Here is a 19,655-nt window from a genome sequence, read left to right on the forward strand (position 1 = left end):
ACTGTTCAACGCCATATACGATTCAGGTAATATCCCAGAGGAATGGCTATTGTCAATATTTGTAACGCTACCAAAAAAAAGATCTGCGAAAACGTGCGAAGATTTCCGAACTATCAGTCTTATGAGTCATGTACTTAAAATTTTTCTTAAAATCATACATGCCAGAATTTACAAGAAATGCGAAGAAAATGTCGGTGAAATGCAATTCGGATTCCGCAATTCTATGGGTACACGTGAAGCACTTTTCACCTTACAAGTCCTACTTCAGAGATGCCGCGATGTCAGTTGTGACGTCTATATTTCTTTTATTGACTACGCCAAGGCATTTGACTGTTGTCAGCACCAGAAGATGGTCACCGCACTACAAAGAGTTGGATTGGATGAGAAGGATATTCGGATCATCATGAATTTATACTGGAACCAGCGTGCTTAAGTCAAGGTCGAAGACCAGCTGACCGGCCAAGTGAAGATCATGCGAGGAGTAAGACAAGGATGTGTGCTATCGCCGACTCTTTTCAATATATACTCTGAGGAGATTTTTAATGAAGCCCTCACAAACCTAGACATGGGAATCCGAGTGAACGGTGAATACATCAATAATATCCGCTACGCCGATGACACTGTGTTACTAGCAACCAGCCTAAACGATCTGCAGGCCTTACTAGACCGAGTGCGAACTGTGAGCGTAACATACGGACTGAATCTTAATATTAAGAAAACTAAATTCATGGTTTTCAGCCGTACAAATTTAGATCCCGGGGCACTAATGGCAGGTAGCGAAGAGATCCAGAGAGTCGACAGATTCACTTACCTCGGAACTACCCTCAACGTACAATGGGACTACGCTCAAGAGATTAGATCCAGAATTGAAATGGCACGGTCTACATTTATTAAGTTGAGATCCTTGCTGTGCTGCAGTGATCTCAGTTTGGGAACCAAGATGCGAATAGTGAGGTGCTACGTTCTTTCAGTGTTACTATATGGAGTTGAAGCCTGGACACTGACGCAAGCCACTGAAAAACGAATCGAAGCCTTCGAGATATGGATATACAGAAGGATACTAAAAATATCTTATGTGGACCATGTCACCAACGTTGAGGTCCTACAGCGCATGACAAAAGAAAAAGAAGTGCTTAATTTAATTAAACAACGTAAGCTTGAGTACCTCGGCCACGTGATGCGGAACGAAGAAAAATATCAAATTCTTCAACTTGTTATGCAGGGTAAAGTATTTGACAGAAGAGGACCGGGACGCCGTCGTATCTCGTGGTTGAAAAATCTCCGACAATGGTTTGGGATGACCTCAGCGGAGCTGTTTCGCAGAGCAGTCAACAAAACCATGATAGCCTTGATGATCGCCAACATCCGGACCGGATAAGGCACTGAAGAAGAAGAAGAAGAAAAAAATAGCTCTACACACAACAAAATTCCTACTTGAAATGTTTTAAAAAGAAGTAGGAGAAGTATTTAGAAAAGTCCAATGATCTCAAGGAAAGCATATTTTGAAAAAATTCGAAATATTTCGATTTATATATTTTTCTAAATACTTAACAACTCTTATTTTCATTTAAATGGTAATTTTGCCATAAATAGTAGTAAAAAACTTACCTTTTTGTTTACCGTGGAATTAGATGGAATTGGATCGAATGGACAAATGACATGTAATAAATTTTTAAAAGAACATTGTCTTTTATCGCTTAGCTTAAGTTCTTTAGGAATTTTTATATGAATATTGCACCCATATCCAGCTTCGCCTATATTATCGGCTACTACGTTGACACTTACTGATTTATTTAAACCCAAAACAATTTCTCTCTCTACTTCGTCATCTCTGCGAAATAAGAAGAATTTTTTTTATTGTATTTATAAGGGATTAAATCACAAATAATTGTAATAAAATGGTTCTCAAATGTTCTCAGTAAAAGGATTCTCAAAATGATTGTAATAAAATGATTGTATTTAAAGAGATTGTAAGATGAGGTGTACAAACTATTTTATCCACACACATGCTCTGAGGTAGATCTGAGATTCCTCATCGGATCTCTAAGCGTCAACAAAACCTTGTCCTTCAGAAGGCACTAACTTTTCTGGTTCCTGTATGTCGTTCACAATATACACTGAAAAGCGGAGGCTCTCAGTTATTCGTTAAAAGTCGGATGTAATTATTAGTTGTTCAAAAGGGCAGAGAATATTGATGTTTTATGGTTTCCTAATCTCATTGTGCAGCGAGACTTGTCCCAAGTGATCTTCTGCTACTTAAAATAATTTGATGTATTTGGAGTCTACTCATGCATATGTTTAGCCAGAAAACTTTAATAGTGTGCGACGCGTTTTTTTACAGAAGATCCAGCAAATTCTAGTATCAGTTGCTCTATATGTTTTAGATGAATGTGCAACACCTTTGCCCTAACTGCATTTGGAACCTTTCCGCATTTCCATGGCAAGACTCTCGCCATGTGATGGAAGAAACAAAATACCAGCTTATGCAGAATATCATGCAATGATTTTAGGCAAGCGTAACGTTGGGTAACCAAATGTATAGTTCAGGCGTATTACCCAAAGAGTGGTTAACGTCGATTTTTATTTGTTTCCCCAAAAACAAAAACGCAAGAGAATGCAGCGACTACCGCACCATTAGCTTGATGTCTCATGTGCTAAAGTTACTACTAAAAGTCATCCATAACCAAATATATCATAAACTGGACATAGACGTTAATGATACACAATTTGGTTTTCGCAAAAGCCTAGGAATGCGTGAAACTCTTACTTAACATACTGATACAAAGATGTCTGGACATCAATCAAGATAGATACGTATGTTTTATTGACTATAATAAAGCATTCGATAAAGTACGAGAGAAACAATTAATGAATGTTCTGAAATCAAAGAAGATTGACTACAACGACCTCAGGATCATATCAAATTTATAATATGTACAGCGAGCAAAAGTACGTGTTAACGAACAGCTGATCGGCATAAAAGTAGCCCCCCTATAAATTTCAGATAATAAAAATTCATTGGAAGTTGCACTGTTTCATATTGTAAATTCTACATATTTTATTTTTAAAACAAAAAATGGCCATTACTGGTTGCTTTCTTAGCATAGTTAAAATGCTAAGAAAAAAGCTACAAAATTAAAAGGCTACAAAAGAAAATTGTGTTATATCGAAACAAATTACAAGCAATAAAAATTACGAGTGAACTTGAACAAAATTGTCTAATATCGGGTATTATGCCCTAAAACATCAATAACCGTTTGCATATGATTTGCAAGGAAAGAGAACAAATTTTAAATAAAAACTTAAGGAATACACCTCTATAAACCTCAAACAAAACACCCTCTATATACAGGTGAGCGTTCAGGAGGCCATTGATGAAAATAAGTTCAGTTCGAGCTTCAACTGAGATTTCAACCCAAGCCATGGCACAACCACAGCCTAACTTTCTTCTCTGGGACATACAAGAATGGACAAATCTTTCATTTCTCCGTCTTCAAACCTTTTGTTGGACATCGCCAGACTTTAAACAGGACCGCGATCCATCAGTAAAGAGAATTCGACTCCAATTCTGTATATCTCAGTTTTGATGTTGTCGAGCAAAAATTAATCGATTTCTACAGTTTCTGGGTTATAATTCGAGAACAATAGCCGGTCTTCTTGCCATTCATCATCATAAGTGGCTCGACAATCCGTTGTGGATCTTGGCCTGCTTACTCCATCTTCTAACCCTTAGAATCTGTAGGTCTTCTTCCACATCATCAATCCATCTCATTCGTGGTCGTAATCTGCTTCTTTTGCCCTCTGGTTTTAAAACTGTTATGTAATGTTCTTGCCACTAGCCCTCTTTTATTTAGGCATCTTATAACCGTTCTCTCACTTACATTCACATTTCGAACCTGCTACAGACGGTTTCTTGCAGCAATTGCAGTGGAAAGGCGATTTATTAGAAGTTCCATCACAATAATCCGATCATCTATTTGCGAGGTAACTCTTTTACGACCGGAAACAGGTCGATGTGAGTATGTACCAGTCTTTATAATGCGATGGAAAGCTCTCCGTACTGTAGTTTTCGGAATATCTAAAGTTTCGGATACATAAACTTGATTTCTTCGGCCTTGTAGCAATGCAACATTTACTGTAGATAATACCATATCTAAATTAATCACTTACTTGAAATTCAAGTTTAAACATCTAAATTACTATTTATCTAAATGTTTTCAACTTAGAAGAAAACCAGCGACTCCAGAGAACAACAACATAAACGTAAAAAGTGTCAAAAACAGGCATACAAAATCGCAATAAATATTTAAATTGACCCGCAATCAGTAGGAGGTCAAAAAATCAGTAACTTGAGATCTGCTGATGACACTCTAACCCTTTCTTTGCCCGCAATGTATATATACGGTTTGGGGAAAAGTGCCACTGTTCCCAGTGACGTATATATACGTTCTCGAGTGAAAACGGTTTTAATACCATGCCGTTTGTATACGGCATCAAATGTTTTTTGCACTTTGGCCAGCCCCATTGCCGCATCTATCCGGCATTGTTACTCTGTCATCAGCCCCAATCCCGTATTGGTACGTTCGAACATGCATTGTGATGAACCCAATGCCGTATTGATACGGCTGCTTCTGATACACGGCGTTTCGGTAACTGTCGGGTATGGTCGGGTTTTTGGTCTATTTTTAGCATGCGTCTTGTACAGCAAATTTTGCTGTTACTGTTGCAGTGCAAATATATTGTGAAATTTCAAGAAAATGTCTGATTCGAGCAAAAGAAGGCGCTCATGCGATACAGATGGTTTGTGTGGACTAGCGCAAAAAGAATATGATGATATACTGGCATTCTTGGATTCCGATGAAGAGCCTTTTGTAGAAAGTGTAAGCGATTATGTACCAGATAGCGATGATTCAGAAGAGGAGGAGATTGTTAATATTTTTTATGGGAATAATGAAGCTATTTCTGAAAATGAAGATGCTGATAAAGACAAAGCCGAAGTTGTGGTTGCAAATACATCGAGAAATGAAAGCAAAAGAGCTTAAGCGGATGATTTTAGTATACAGTGGGATAAACAGCAATTTGTTCTTGTCGTATACGAGTTTGATGACACAAATGCAGGTGCCCATTTAGACAATATTGAAAATCCTGCCAGGAAAATAGATTGTTTTCTTTCCTTTCTAAATACAGGTACCGTCAATTTAATTATACATGAAACAAATAATTTTGCTGCAACAGAAGTTTGCAAAAATAAAAAGATTGCTTGGTTGCCACTTACAGAAAATGAATTTTTTACATTTATCGCTGTGCTATTGCTCGCAGCACGCCATAGCAAAGCCAAACAGAAAATTGGTCAACAAACGATTTGTTATATACACCCATATTTTCTAGTGTAATGTCCCGGAATCGCTTTCAGTCTATACTGAGAATGTTACACTTAGCTGAAAATGCTGATCAACCTCAAGCGGATTCTTATTACAAGGCGCGAGGCGTTTTTTTACCGGTAAAAAACTCATTTGCTAATAATTTTACGCCATTCCAAAATCTGGTAATCGACGAAAGTTTGGTTCTATTCAAAGAACGGCTGCAGTTTAAATAGTTTATAAGAACCAAACGCCATCGATTTGTAATAAAATTGTTTTTTCTGTGTGACTGTGAAACGGGTTTTGTGTTAGGCTTTATCGTTTATGTAGCTAAAAACACCGAAATAAATCATTATGAGGATATCGGCCTCTTAGGATCTGTGGTTGTCACTCTTATGAAACCCTACTTGGACAAAGGTCACTCGCTCTTTACTGATAACTGGTACACGTCTCTTAGTTTGTCAAGTTACTTATTTGACCATAAAACTTACTCTTGTGGAACGGTCAGGGTCAACAGAAAACACATGCCTAATTTAGCAGAAAAACTACAAAAAGGTGCAACTTCCTCAATGTCGAGTTGCAATATGTTGGCAGTAAAATGAAAGGATCGTTGAGATGTACTATGCTTACTACCATGCACTAAGACAAAATGGTAGAATTGGCTAAAAAAGACAGAAAGACAGAAAGTAAAGACGAATTCATTAAAAAACCAGCTTGTCTAATATATTACAATAGGAATATGCGAGCAGTGGACAGGACTGACATGTTACTAAGTTCCACAGAAAGCGTCAGGAAAACCGTCAAATGGTATAAAAAAAGGTCTTCTTTCACATATTGGACCTTTCTATTCTAAATGCACATGCACATACCTTACACAATACCCAGAGAAAACACCATTGGCCCAGTTTCACTTAAATCTTATTCGTCAGCTTCTAGACAGGTATGTGGATTTAATCTTGAAATTACCTTGTTACAATGAGATGTTATTTTTAGGTATCATTTACCAAAACATACAACTGTAGTGCCTGTGCGAAATGTTTTTCGTCTTATAGTTAGACATTTTCCTGATATTGTCCCCAACAACAAAGTTCGTAGATGCACTGTTTGCTCAACAACAAAGACGCAAGCAAAGAAACAACGCGAATCAAGGTACATGTGTCGGTAATGTGACGTGGGTCTCTGCGCACATCCTTGCTTTGGCATTTACCATACCCAGAAACAATTCTAATGACTACTTTTGTATTCATTTCATATTTAGTTTATAGTTAATTATTATTAAAAATACTTTCGTTTTATATTTTTTTGATCAATTAAGAGCATTTTCTGAGTTTTTCTTTGCATTTAATGAGCAACCGTATATATACGTCGCTGGTACTCTGGCGACCCTGGGAATGGTGGCACTGCGTCGCTGATCAGATCTGGTAAAGAAAGGGTTAATAATGGCGGCAAATCAAGAAGAAATGAAAGACATAACGAGATGTCTGGAGGAGAAAAGCAAAACATATGGACTAAAACTAAATAGGAGTAAGACAAAAATCATGATAGTAGACAGAGCTCAGAATAATCTTCAACACATTAAGGAAACTGGGGTATTTGAACTAATAAATAGTTTCATATACTTAGGGTCTCTAATAACAAATGACGGAGGATATGACAGAGAGATACGTAGAAGGCTGACTATTGCTAGAACAGCTATGATGAAACTGGTAACAATTTGGAAAAATTCTAGCATAACAATACACACAAAACTAGGGCTGGTAAGGGTACTCATTTTTTTCTATAGCCACATATGCATCCGAAACGTGGACCGTAAAGAAAGCGGATAAAAAGAAACTAGACGCTTTTGAAATGTGGGTATACCGTCATATGTTAAGACTATTCTGTATTGATCATCGCACTAACGTATCGATATTAGAAGAACTTAAAGTTAGGGATAGATTGCTTATTCAAATACAACAGAGATATTTGCAGTATTTTGGACACATTGATAGTGTCACCTCGGGGGAACAAATAAGGGTCTAACCACCTTCTGTTGTCTCCGGGTGCTCTGTAGAGGGCTTCGAATATACTGTCGAGAGCTCCTCTACTTAAGTCCATTTTCGGGTTATGAACTTGGAAAATATTTATCTTCGGTGTCTTGCCCTGAAAAAGGCAAGATATTTCTTGCATGACAATTTCTTCGTCGAAATAAAACACCAAGTTAAGTTGAAACAATTCTCAGCCACAGAGTATGGAAAATAAATGCAGGAAGCAGAGCCCCGAGAGCACTAAGCTCTCGGAGAGCCCGTGAGGGACTGACTTGGCTGACCTGAAAATCGCCAATATTTATATGCGCTGTTCAAACGATAAATAGGGATTTCCAGGTCAAGAGCCAATGGGAAAATTTAAGGCGGGGCGATGCGCATCGAAATAAGTACTAGTCCACAGACTATGGCATTCGATGACAATAGAAGGTATGATGGAAAAACTGATAGTCGAGGGTAGAGTTGAAGGAAAGAGACCTAGGGGAAGATCTCCGTTGGGTAGATCAAACATAAATATTGATTAACCAAGGGTTACATGAAGCCGAATAACTAGCTCAGGACGGGGAAGGATGAAAGAAAATCGTGAAAAAACTGTAAAGGGCTGATGGTGTCACCATATCTTAAAAGGGATTAGGACTGAGGAGGATGAAAAAAAATTATATGGAGGCCACTTTTTTGCCGTTTAGTGTATTAGTATGAATGGCTTAGACATTAATCTCATTTACAAATCTTTGTTTATTTATAGTAACTACATAAACATTAAACATACAGATTAAAATAAATACTTACGGTTCAAGGAATACGTTAAATACAATTTTTGTTTGACAAATTTGGTCACGTTCACATACCTTAGAATAGGGAATGGATTTTTCTATTGTGTTAGGACCCTCCGCAAATACTTTATCCGTAGTTTGAGTATATAATTTAAAAGTAAGAAATTGAATATCAGTGTAATGACTCTAAAACAGAATTATTTATTTTTAATACATTTTAATTAAAACCGGAATTATTTATTTGAGTGAAAGAAACATTAGTCATAGTCATAGTCATAGTCATAGTCATACTTTATTGATCCTTTAAAACATTCAAAATAAATGTATAGGATACGTCACTACACAATTCAGTATAAAAAACATTAATGTGTATAATACAATATTTACAGTGTAACAAAATTGACAAAACATTAAATATATAAAATAACATTTTTACAAGTAAAATATAAAGCTACTGCAGTTTGTTCTCAAGATATTCACTTATAGAATAATATGCTTTTCTTAAGAGAAAATCTTTAACATTTTGTTTAATTTAGAGGAAAGTGGTATTTTTTTCACAGTTTTTGGCAAATTATTGTATGAGGTCAGTCTTATATATCTAAAGCAATTCTGAAATTTGGATGTTCTGTGTTTAGGAACTCGTAACGATTCAGCACTTCTTGTATTATAATAGTGATTGTCTGAATTTACTGGAAATGTATTGATATCCTCTTTTACATAAAGTAAACATTTATAGATATATAGGCAGTAAAAAGTTAAAATTTGATGTTTAATAAAAATTGGTTTACAAGATTGTTGATAATCCAAATTAAAAATTTTACAGATATTTTTTTTTGGGTAATGAACACTTTGTTACTATCCACTAAGTTCCCCCACAAAATTACATTATAGCACATGTGGCTGTAAGCAAGGCTATAAAAAACGTTCATTAATGTCGAGATGGGTAGTGTGTTTTTAATTCTAGATATAGCATAAAAAGCTTTATTTAATTTCATGTTCACTGAATTCACTTGCTCTGACCATTTGAGATTACAATCAATGAACACGTAGGTAGCGGGTAGGAACTCCTTTTGGATAGTCCTATCAGGGAAAGTGAATCAATCCCTGCCTTCCGCAGATTCCAGGTGTTTCCTGACCCGGGAAACTAGTACCTGCTCAGGGTCCCTTGTCCAGGGTCACGGATGAAGCCCACAACGGCATCCAGGGCGGAGAAGAAGATCTTCACAACGGTCTAGAAGGCGGAGGTGGCAGCCCAATGGTTTTAGGGCTTGTATAAAATCGAGGGGAAGATTGATCTCTAAAGTCCAGAAAGACAGTCAATCTAAAGGATGAAAACCTTAAGACAAATTTCCTGGCCCTCCAGGTTGGGGGTTGGATCATTGAGCTAGCTCCTTAATATCTAGAAAAAAAACTACTGCTAAAAATCCTAAACCAAGCCTCGGAAATATAGACGGATCTAAACAAAGACGAAAACGGCTACGAAAAAGGACCATGATGATAGGTACAAGGAATGTACAAGGAATAAGGGGTAAAACTGAAGAGATCATTAAAGAAGTAAAACAACTTGGCCTCAACATAGTGACCCTCACTGAAACAAAGAAGAAGGGCGTTGGATCAGTAATGATAGGAGACTACATACACCTGTATAGCGGCGTACCAAAGGAAGAAAGAGCTAAGAGAGGAGTATCCGTAATTATTAACAAAAAGTTTAAAAGGAAAATTACCAGCTGGACTGCAATAGATGAAAATATCCTGCAAGTAAATATGACCCTACACCATAAAAAAACAACAATACTAGCGATCTATGCCCCCTCAGAGGATGAGAATGCAACCACAAAAGACGAATTCTTTGCAAAATTAAACAAAGTTATTAATAGAGTTGGAAATAACCGAGAAATATTTTTATTAGGCGATTTTAATGGAAGAACAGGAAACAAGCGCCACAACAATGTAATTGGACCTTATGGAGAAGACGTCGTAAATGATAACAGAGAAAGACTTATCAATCTCTGTGAAAGTAATAGACTCAAAATAACTAACGGATATTACTGTCACAAAAACATACACAAATATACATGGTTTCAACCAACAAGGAATCTTAAGTCTATAATGGATTACGTGATAGTTAAACAAAATTCACAAATACTCATTAGAGATATTAGAGCTATGAGAGGAGCAGTATGCGGATCAGATCACCACATGGTCAGGGCAAAAATTGTTTTCCCATATAGATTAAAGGACAGTGTCTCATCAAGCCAAGACGAACAACTTTTAGAAAGAATTGATCTTCCTCAATACAATCTGTCCAGTTTAATTCATGAGAGCACCCGCACACTATATAAGACTCGAATGGACTCCAAACTTGACGAAACACTAACAAATACCAAATGCATATATGAGAACATAATATCAAGTATTCATCAAACAGCACAGGAGGTCTTAGGAATCAAACAAAATAAAATTAGTAACAAGCTTTGGTGGAATGAATACGTCGAAAATGCGGTAACAGAAAAGAAAAGATTATACCATAAGTGGTTGAATACAAAAGATGACGCAGACAAAGACCGATACAATGAAATGAAGAAGAAAACTAGAAAGATAATTATGACCTCCAAAAATGAGATATGGGATAGAATGTGCAGAGAGATAGAATCTTATATTGGAGGACGACAATGCACTGAGGCGTGGAAGTTTATAAACTCTGTTAAGAAGCCGACTAACGAGAAAGTGATTCTAAATCCCATAAATCCCGAGGATTGGACACATTATTACAAACATCTATTAAATTAGAACAGAGACGAATTTAAAGAAGATATGAATTCATCAAGAATCGAAATTCTGGGAGAGCATATTACCATAGACATCAACATAGTTCAAAAAGCTATAGCAGGGATGAAGAATGGGAAAGCAAGTGGACCAGAGGGAGTAACTACGGAATTAATAAAGAATGGCTCAGAGAAATTACACAGAATGATCACGGTGATATTTAACGAATATATTAATGGACATCTAACACCAGATGAATGGAATATATGACCCCAATATATAAAAAAGGTGACAGGAGAAATTGTAAAAACTATAGAGGGATATCGGTCACAAGTTCAATGAGTCGACTATACGGTCGACTACTACGGGACCTGATAGAGGAAGATTATCAATCGTCTGAAGACGAAGAACAAGGAGGATTTAGAGCAGGTCGTTCATGTACAGATAACATCTTCTGTCTTAAACAAATTATAGAAAAGAAAATTGTGACAAATAGAGAGTTACATATAACTTTTGTAGATCTTGAGAAGGCATATGACACAGTCCCGCTAAATAAACTATGGGAAGTCCTGAGCACATCAAAAATACATTAAAGATTGGTTAGTGCTCTCAAAGATCTATATTATGGTTCAACCTCCCAAATGAAATTCGGAAACCTCTTAGCTGAAAAATTTGCAGTTACTAAGGGTCTTAGACAAGGATGTTGTATCTCTCCGACTCTATTTAAGATTTATATCTCTGCAGCTCTGAAACAATGGAAAAGGAAAGTTAAAGGAATAAGTATACAATTGAACGATCAGGATTACATATATACTTTACAGTTTGCAGATGATCAGGTGGTGATCTCAAATGACAAAGATGACATGGAATACATGCTTAGAAAACTAATTGAAGAATACCAGAAATGGGGACTAAATATCAATTTAGAAAAGACAAAATAGCTCTCAATTGGAGCTGAAGCAGAACAACTCGATATCGATGACAATCAAAAAATAAATCCATGCAACGAATATAAATACCTGGGCGTCATCTTCGACCGTAGTGGAAAAGACGAACGAGAAATAGAACATCGAATTGTACAAGCACGAAGAGCTATAGCATGTTTGAACGGAATTCTATGGAGTAAAGAAATATCAAAGAAAAGAAAATGGAACATCTATGAGACAATGGTTAAAACTAGCCTACTTTATGGAGCTGAGACATGGAGAATAACCGAAAAATATAAGAAAAAGGTCGAAGCCACGGAAATGTATGCCATCAGAAGATCGAAATGGGGGACGAAAGATTGCCTAAAAAATCGATGATGTGGCAACTCCCAGAGAAGAGGAAACGAGGAAGACCACCACAGAGCTGGAACCTGGGAGTTAGGAAAGCGATTAGCGCTCGAAATCTGGACGGAAACCTAACTCAAGACAGAATACAGTGGCGTTTGGGAGTCGGGTTATAAAAAACCGAATATATATATATATATATATATATATATATATATATATATATATATATATATATATATATATATATATATATATATATATATATATCAATGAACACACCCAAAAACTTTGTAGAGTGAGTGCAAGATAACATATTGTTTCTATCATGTTGGTTAAGATATAGTCATAGTTAAATGAGTTATATGAATGAAAATAAATAATTTCAGTCAATGTTTAATATTAGTCTGGTATTACACCAGCGTATAAAGGTCAACAACAGCCTTCATTGTCATTTTTAATTCCTCGAGTGTACGTGCAGAGACTATTAACGAGATATCATCAGCAAACATTGATATTATAAGTGCCCTTATGTGATCTGGTAGGTCGTTAATAAAAATTAGGAATAATAATGGTCCCAGCACGGATCTCTGTAATACTTCTTTATTTGTCGTGTATGGTTCTGATCTTGATTCTTTCATTTTAACAACACTCTTCCTGTCACTTAAGAAAAAAAAATTTATTACCAAATCTAGAAATGTCCTCCTAAAACCAACGTAATATAATTTCTTGCAAATAAATAATATGTCTAAATAATCAAAAGCTCGTGATAGATCAAAAAATAGTCCTGCCACGTGGTTTTTACTATCTAATACATCATAAATACGCTCAAAAAAGCTGCATACACTCATGAGTGTTGACTTTTTTTATCTAAAGACGTGTTGGTTTGGAGTTAATAAATTGTATTTTTCTATAAAATTTAACATTCTGTTGTATACAACCTTCTCTATTACTTTGAAAATTATGCTAAGGACGGATACTGGTCTATAATTTGAAATATCATGAGGGTCATTCTTTTTGAAGATTGGAATAACTTTTATCATTTTAAATATGGGTGGAAATTGGCTGGTTGTTATTGAGAGATTAACTAAATGGGTTAAAGGAATCGATATATGATCACTTATCAGTTTTAATATTATTACAGATATGTTATCAATACCAGTACTAGGCTTATTTTTTAGTTGATCGATTGTATTTTTTATTTCAATTGGAGTTACGGGTAAAAAGAAAAATGTTTTGTTACACATTTTTGAGGTTGTACAAGAAGAAGACAACGATGTGCCAAAATGAGTTTAACGATTGTATTCTGTAACTGTAGCAAAATATGAGCCAAACTAATTAGCAATATCACAAGACTTGGTAATAATTTTATTATCATAATTATCATAAATGTTTCACTGTTTACCAAATTCCTTTTTGGGTATATTGTAAGATTGAATAATTAAGTCACTATGAAAGTTTTTTTAGTATTTATTAATAATTATACAATTTTTAATAATTTTTTATAATTTTTTATAATTTTTTATAATTTTTTATAATTTTTTATAATTTTTTATAATTTTTTATAATTTTTTATAATTTTTTATAATTTTTTATAATTTTTTATAATTTTTTATAATTTTTTATAATTTTTTATAATTTTTTATAATTTTTTATAATTTTTTATAATTTTTTATAATTTTTTATAATTTTTTATAATTTTTTATAATTTTTTATAATTTTTTATAATTTTTTATAATTTTTTATAATTTTTTATAATTTTTTATAATTTTTTATAATTTTTTATAATTTTTTATAATTTTTTATAATTTTTTATAATTTTTTAAAGTTTTTTATAATTTTTTATAATTTTTTATATTTTTTTATAATTTTTTATAATTTTTTATAATTTTTTATAATTTTATATAATTTTTTATAAGTTTGAGTTCGTATTTGCTTATTTTCGGCAAACTCGAAACTAAAACACAAACCTAGATAAACCTTCTTAAAGATTTAAGTACTCATCTATTATGAGTAAATTTATATACTCAGTGACATTAGAAGTGTTACACCCAGAAGGAATAATTTCTTGAACTTAATTTTTTGGCAACATGGTAGATTTACATCAAGAATGAAACGATAACGTTGTCAAGAATTTTTATTAACAAGTAATCAAAAAAAAAATTAATAATGTGTTTGGCGTCCCCGTAGCTGAATACACTCCTGTATACATCTAGGCATGGACAAAATGAGATGTTTAATGTCTGCTTGTGGCACCTCGTTTCAAGTAACTTAAACTTCATGTATTAACTGTGCCAGAGTCTGTGCAGGATGGTGCAAAGTGGACAGTCTCCTTCCCATCATATCCCATACATGTTCGATAGGATTTAAATCCGGAACACGGGGCGGCCATGGCAACATATTAACGCCAGCTTCTTGGAAAAGTCCATAGTTTGATGAGCAATATGGGGACGCACGTTGTGTTGCTGAAAAAGGACGTCTCGACGGCCGTCGAGATAAGGCAGTAAACTGGTTTGTAAGATGTCTTCAACATAACGCGCAGCTGTGATATTGCCTCGAATAAACACAAACCATTACTCCAACTGTCCTGTATACATGCCTTTCAACAGCAAACCTGATATCTCGTCATTCTCCACGACGGCGTCTTACCATCCTACGACCATTATGCATTCCTAAACAGAATCGTGATTCATCGCTGAATGCTACATTACGCCATTCTGCTACCCAATGCTGCCGTTCTCTGCACCAATTGAAACGTTGATGACCGTGGTCCGCAGTCTAAGGAAACACTAGTCATGGGCGGAATGAAACCAGTCCAAAGGCTCGAATACGACGGTATAGTGTACGCATACTAACAGGTCTACCTACTGCTTCAAACCATTGGTCAGCAATTTGACGCGCAGTAGCAAAACGGTCTCGCAGAGACGGTAATCTAAAGCGCCTATCTTGATGCTCTGTGGTATGCCTTGGTTGACCAGTTGGTCTCCTTCGTGTTCCTCTACCTTAGTTTGTCCACACACGACAGACACGCATAGCCGTCATTGCCGTACAATTAACACGACGACCAATTTCGCGATACGACAAACCCATATCTTTATACGCAATAATTCTACCCCTGTCAAAATCGCTAAAATGGTGGTAGTTATGGTTTATTCGAACTCGATGCATTTACTTAAACTGAATACAATTAGACTGAGGAACAATAACTAAAAATTTCTATACGAACTGGTTTTCACAAGTCGGTCTCTCACAAAAAAATTTAGAAGATAAAACTTTATTTTTACAAAAAGTAGAAGCGATAAACCATTGGTATTGTTATCATAGCATGTTTTAGATATAGTCATTCTGTTGCCAAAAAATTAAGTTCAAGAAATTACTCCTTCTGGGTGTAACACTTCTAATGTCACTGAGTATATGATGAATGAATGAAAATTTTATTCCAAGCTCTTACAGAATTTTTAAATGGCTTACAGTTTTTTAAATAGGTGTTATTAGGTACGTATATTAACACTTACCATAACTACGAAATCAACGTCTTCACACACAATGTCTCGTGGAAACACAGTTTTATTTATCGGGAAACTTCTATTTACTTGAACCCTATAATCTTGAATAATGTTGAACATGAATTCCAGCGACTGGATGTTGCTTGTTTTGCTTCTAGGTTTAAAATTAATACAATATCTTAAAATGATGTACTTTTGAGAACCTATAGGTATTAGGTATAGTTCTATAGTTGTCTCGAAATCAATGACAGGTTTAGTTCTAATGACAAAGACATGACCACTTTTGTAGGCACCTATTGCAAGATCTACAATTAAAAAAATATTTTTATATATTCTTTTCATTTACTTAATTTCTGTATAAATATACTTAAAACAAAGTTGCGAGATTGGGATCGACGATCAAACGATTATTTAAAAGTATAAGTAAAGTAGTAAGACAGGGCTGTGTATTATTGTCCCCTTGCTTTATAGCTTTTACTGGGAACCGATTTAAAAGCCTTGGAAAATCTCTCTTTACCAATAAAAATTTATAAAGAATAAATTTCTAGTATAAGATATGCAGATGTCACTGTCCTACTAACTGATACAGACACGAACTTTCAAAAAGTCTTTAACCAATTAGATAATGCTTGTCGAGAATTTTTAATAAAGATAAACGATAAAAAAAAGAACAAGATACTAGTAATCCGAAAGAAGCAAAATGACCATTTACTGATAATGATAAATGAGAGTTAGAGAGTTAGAGTTTAGATAAAGTTATTAAGTGCTACGTTTGGTCAGTCCTTTTGTCTAGAATTGAAGCCAGGACATTAAAGTTAAATAATATGAGACGGCTAGAAGCCTTTGAACTGTAGTTTTATCGCAGAATTCTCAGAATATCATGGACACATCACATTACAAATCAAACAGTTATAAATAGGGAGTTAGAACTTATAACAGCGAATAAGAAAAAAAAAGACCTCCTACCTAGGCCACCTAATAAGAAATGCCAAATATAACCTGCTACGAATAATAATTGAAGGAACGATAGAGGACCGAAGAGGAATAGCAAAAAGGGCCAGGTCATAGCTTCGCAATATCAGAGCTGGCAGAAAAGTGGCCCAGAATAGAGATCATTATAATATAGTGATCGCACTCCTCTAGTAATTAAGTAAACCAGAATAAGAAGAAGATAAATGGGAAGTTGCCAATACCTTGGTTGCAGGGACTGCAGGAACCAAATAAACATCGAAACAACCATGCAGCATGACCACAAAGAGTAAGATGATTATTTGGTCATCAGTCAAAGCCATATTAGTTTTGCTAACATAGTATTGTAAGCTTACTAAGGAGATTCCCACAGGCAAAAGACAACTCGGACGTCCCAGAATGCGATGGAGAGATAACATCCAAGCAGATCTAGAGAAAATGAACATTCCATTTGACCCTAGGTTGATGGAAGACCGAACAAATTGGAAAAAAGTTGTACAGTTAGCCAAGATCCACCCAGGGTTGTAGCGCTACGTGATGATGATACTGTAAGCTGAATATGCAATTAAAGCTGATGGAATTGGCAGATGATGATCTACGCAGACGCTATCACCTAGAGGATAAATCAGTAGATTAAATTTTCTAACAGTGATAGCCTAAAAAATATGCGGTTTTTTGTATCAGGCGAAGAAAAACCACCGGCAAAGAGTTGCATGGAAGGTTCAGTTCCGAATTTTTTAGACCCTTTAAAAAGAGTTAAAGGTTCACAATAGATCTGAAAAAACCAGCTCATTGCATCTTTATATCCATCCATCATGATTAATCATAGATTTATATCAAGTATCCAGAGTGCAAAAACCCACTCAGGTATGGACGTAGGATCAGATCACAATCCAGTCAATATTGTCAAGTACAAGTAGTTGTCACAATAAAATGCAATATTGAAATGCTTCAAAACGAAGCTAATAAAGAAAAGGTATTAACCGAACTCAATGAAAACCTGAAAAAAACAATCATGACACAAGACGAAGAAATAGAAAATATATGGCATAAAAAATAGCATAGTTGGCGCACAATGAAAAGAACGAAAGTAAGAATAAGAAAAGGAAAAAATGGACGACGGAAGATATTTTGGAACTCTTGGAAGAGAGAAGAAATCACAAAAACCACCCACATCTAAGTAAAAACATTCAAAGAACCAAAAATTCAAAAATTAAAGAAGCAAAAGAGAAGTAGATATGTGAAATGTGTAACGAGATAGAAAACCTAGACAACAAACACGATACATTCTACCTTCACTAAAAATAAGAGAAACCTCCAATAATAACAAGAACCATAATATACCTACTCTAGCTGACAACAAAGGAAGAATAATTATTGAAAAAAGTGAAGATCAATGTGTTGCTGTCGACGTGGGAGATAGTAGTGTCATCGAATGCCATAGTCTATGGACTAGTACGCATTTCGATGCGCATCGCCCCGCTTCGAATTTTTCCATTGGCTGTTGACCTGGAAATCCCTATTTATCGCTCGAACAGCGCATATAAATATTGGCGATTTTCAGGACAGTCAAGTCAGTCCCTCACGGGCTCTCCGAGAGCTTAGTGCTCTCAAAGCTCTGATTCCTGTACTTATTTTCCATACTCTGAGAATTGTTTCAACTTAACTTAGTGTTTTTATTTCGACGAAGAAATTGTCATGTAAGAAATATCTTGCCTTTTTCAAGGCAAGACACCGAAATATTCACAAGTCCATAACCCGAAAATGGACTTAAGTAGAGGAGCTCCCGACGTTTTCCGAAGCCCTCTACAAAGCACCCGGGGATATCAGAAGGTGGTTAGACCCTTATTTGTTCCCCCGAGGTGACAGTAGGACCGTCAATCCTAGACGTACAGGTAAAATATGTGATACAATGTGTAAAGAACTGAAAAGTTTGTGTATCAGACGAAATAGAAATTGATGTAATAAAACTAATAGGTGATAATAGCATCAAAATACTAACACATATTTTTAACTACATATAAGTGGCGTAATACCAAAGGAATGGCTTAACCCAGAATACATAGCTTAACCGAAGAAATCCAGGTTCCCGCAAATCCGACGAATTTAGACTCATTAGCTCAATGAGTCATTTAAGTGACTCGCAGTTTGGATTTAGAAGGGCCTTGGAAACAAAGAGGTGCTGTTTGAGACTCAAATACTCATTCTAAAATGGACCACCAGGAAAAAGTAGACCTCTGTTTTATCGACTACCAGAAGGCTTTTGATACAGTCCAGCATATGACCTACAAAAAATGAAACTAGACCATAAAGATCTCCGCATAATTCAAAACCTTTATTGGTACCAAGAAGCAACCTTAAAATATTTCATCCACACTATTCAAAGCGTCCGTATACAAAGAGGTATCCGAAAAGGCCGTGTCATATCTCCATTGCTTTTTAACTTGTACTCTGAATGTATGTATATTTAAACAAGCACTAGACGGCGCCGAAATTCGTATAAAAATAAACGGTAAATATATTAACATATCCGTAATACAGTAATAATAGCCGATAGTTTGCAAGACCTAGAAAGAGTCATAAGTAAAATAGTAATGTGTAGTAGAGAGTACGGCCTCTCGCTAAATATCAAAAAGACGAAGTTTATGAAATTTGTATAAACAACCATCATACTAACGAAATCTTAATAGTAGAGGGCCAGCAGATCGAAATAGTAAAAAAGTACACTTACCTAGGAACACTTATAAGAGAAAATAATGACTACACTGCAGAAATCAAAGTCAGAATCAAAAATGCACGTTCTAATATTATGAAAATGAATAAGGTCCTATGTAGTAAAGATTTAATATTAGCACTTAAAGTACGTCTAACAAAATGTTACGTATACAGTGTACTATACTATGGAGTGGAATCATGGACGTTAAATCTAGACACAACGAGACGACTTAACGCCGTTGAAATGTGGAACTATAGAAGAATTATGAGG

General features: G+C 35.2%; 1 protein-coding gene across 3 annotated transcripts in view; it reads right to left on the reverse strand.

Annotated features, from left to right (window-relative positions):
• Positions 1–19,655, reverse strand: part of LOC140440076 (integrin alpha-PS3-like) — a 91,734-nt gene that overhangs the window by 41,800 nt on the left and 30,279 nt on the right. For all 3 annotated transcript variants that reach the window (XR_011950780.1, XM_072530345.1, XM_072530346.1), the window contains exons 12-14: positions 15,710–16,005; positions 8,174–8,343; positions 1,609–1,831 (exon numbers count right to left, since the gene is read on the reverse strand). Coding sequence is in view for 2 of the 3 variants with exons in the window: in XM_072530345.1 (XP_072386446.1) it covers positions 1,609–1,831; positions 8,174–8,343; positions 15,710–16,005 (689 nt within the window). In the remaining variant the exon portion in view is untranslated. The remainder of the gene's footprint in view (positions 1–1,608; positions 1,832–8,173; positions 8,344–15,709; positions 16,006–19,655) is intronic.

This window comes from Diabrotica undecimpunctata, chromosome 4 (assembly GCF_040954645.1).
Source record: "Diabrotica undecimpunctata isolate CICGRU chromosome 4, icDiaUnde3, whole genome shotgun sequence".
Taxonomy (NCBI): Eukaryota; Metazoa; Arthropoda; class Insecta; order Coleoptera; family Chrysomelidae; genus Diabrotica; species Diabrotica undecimpunctata.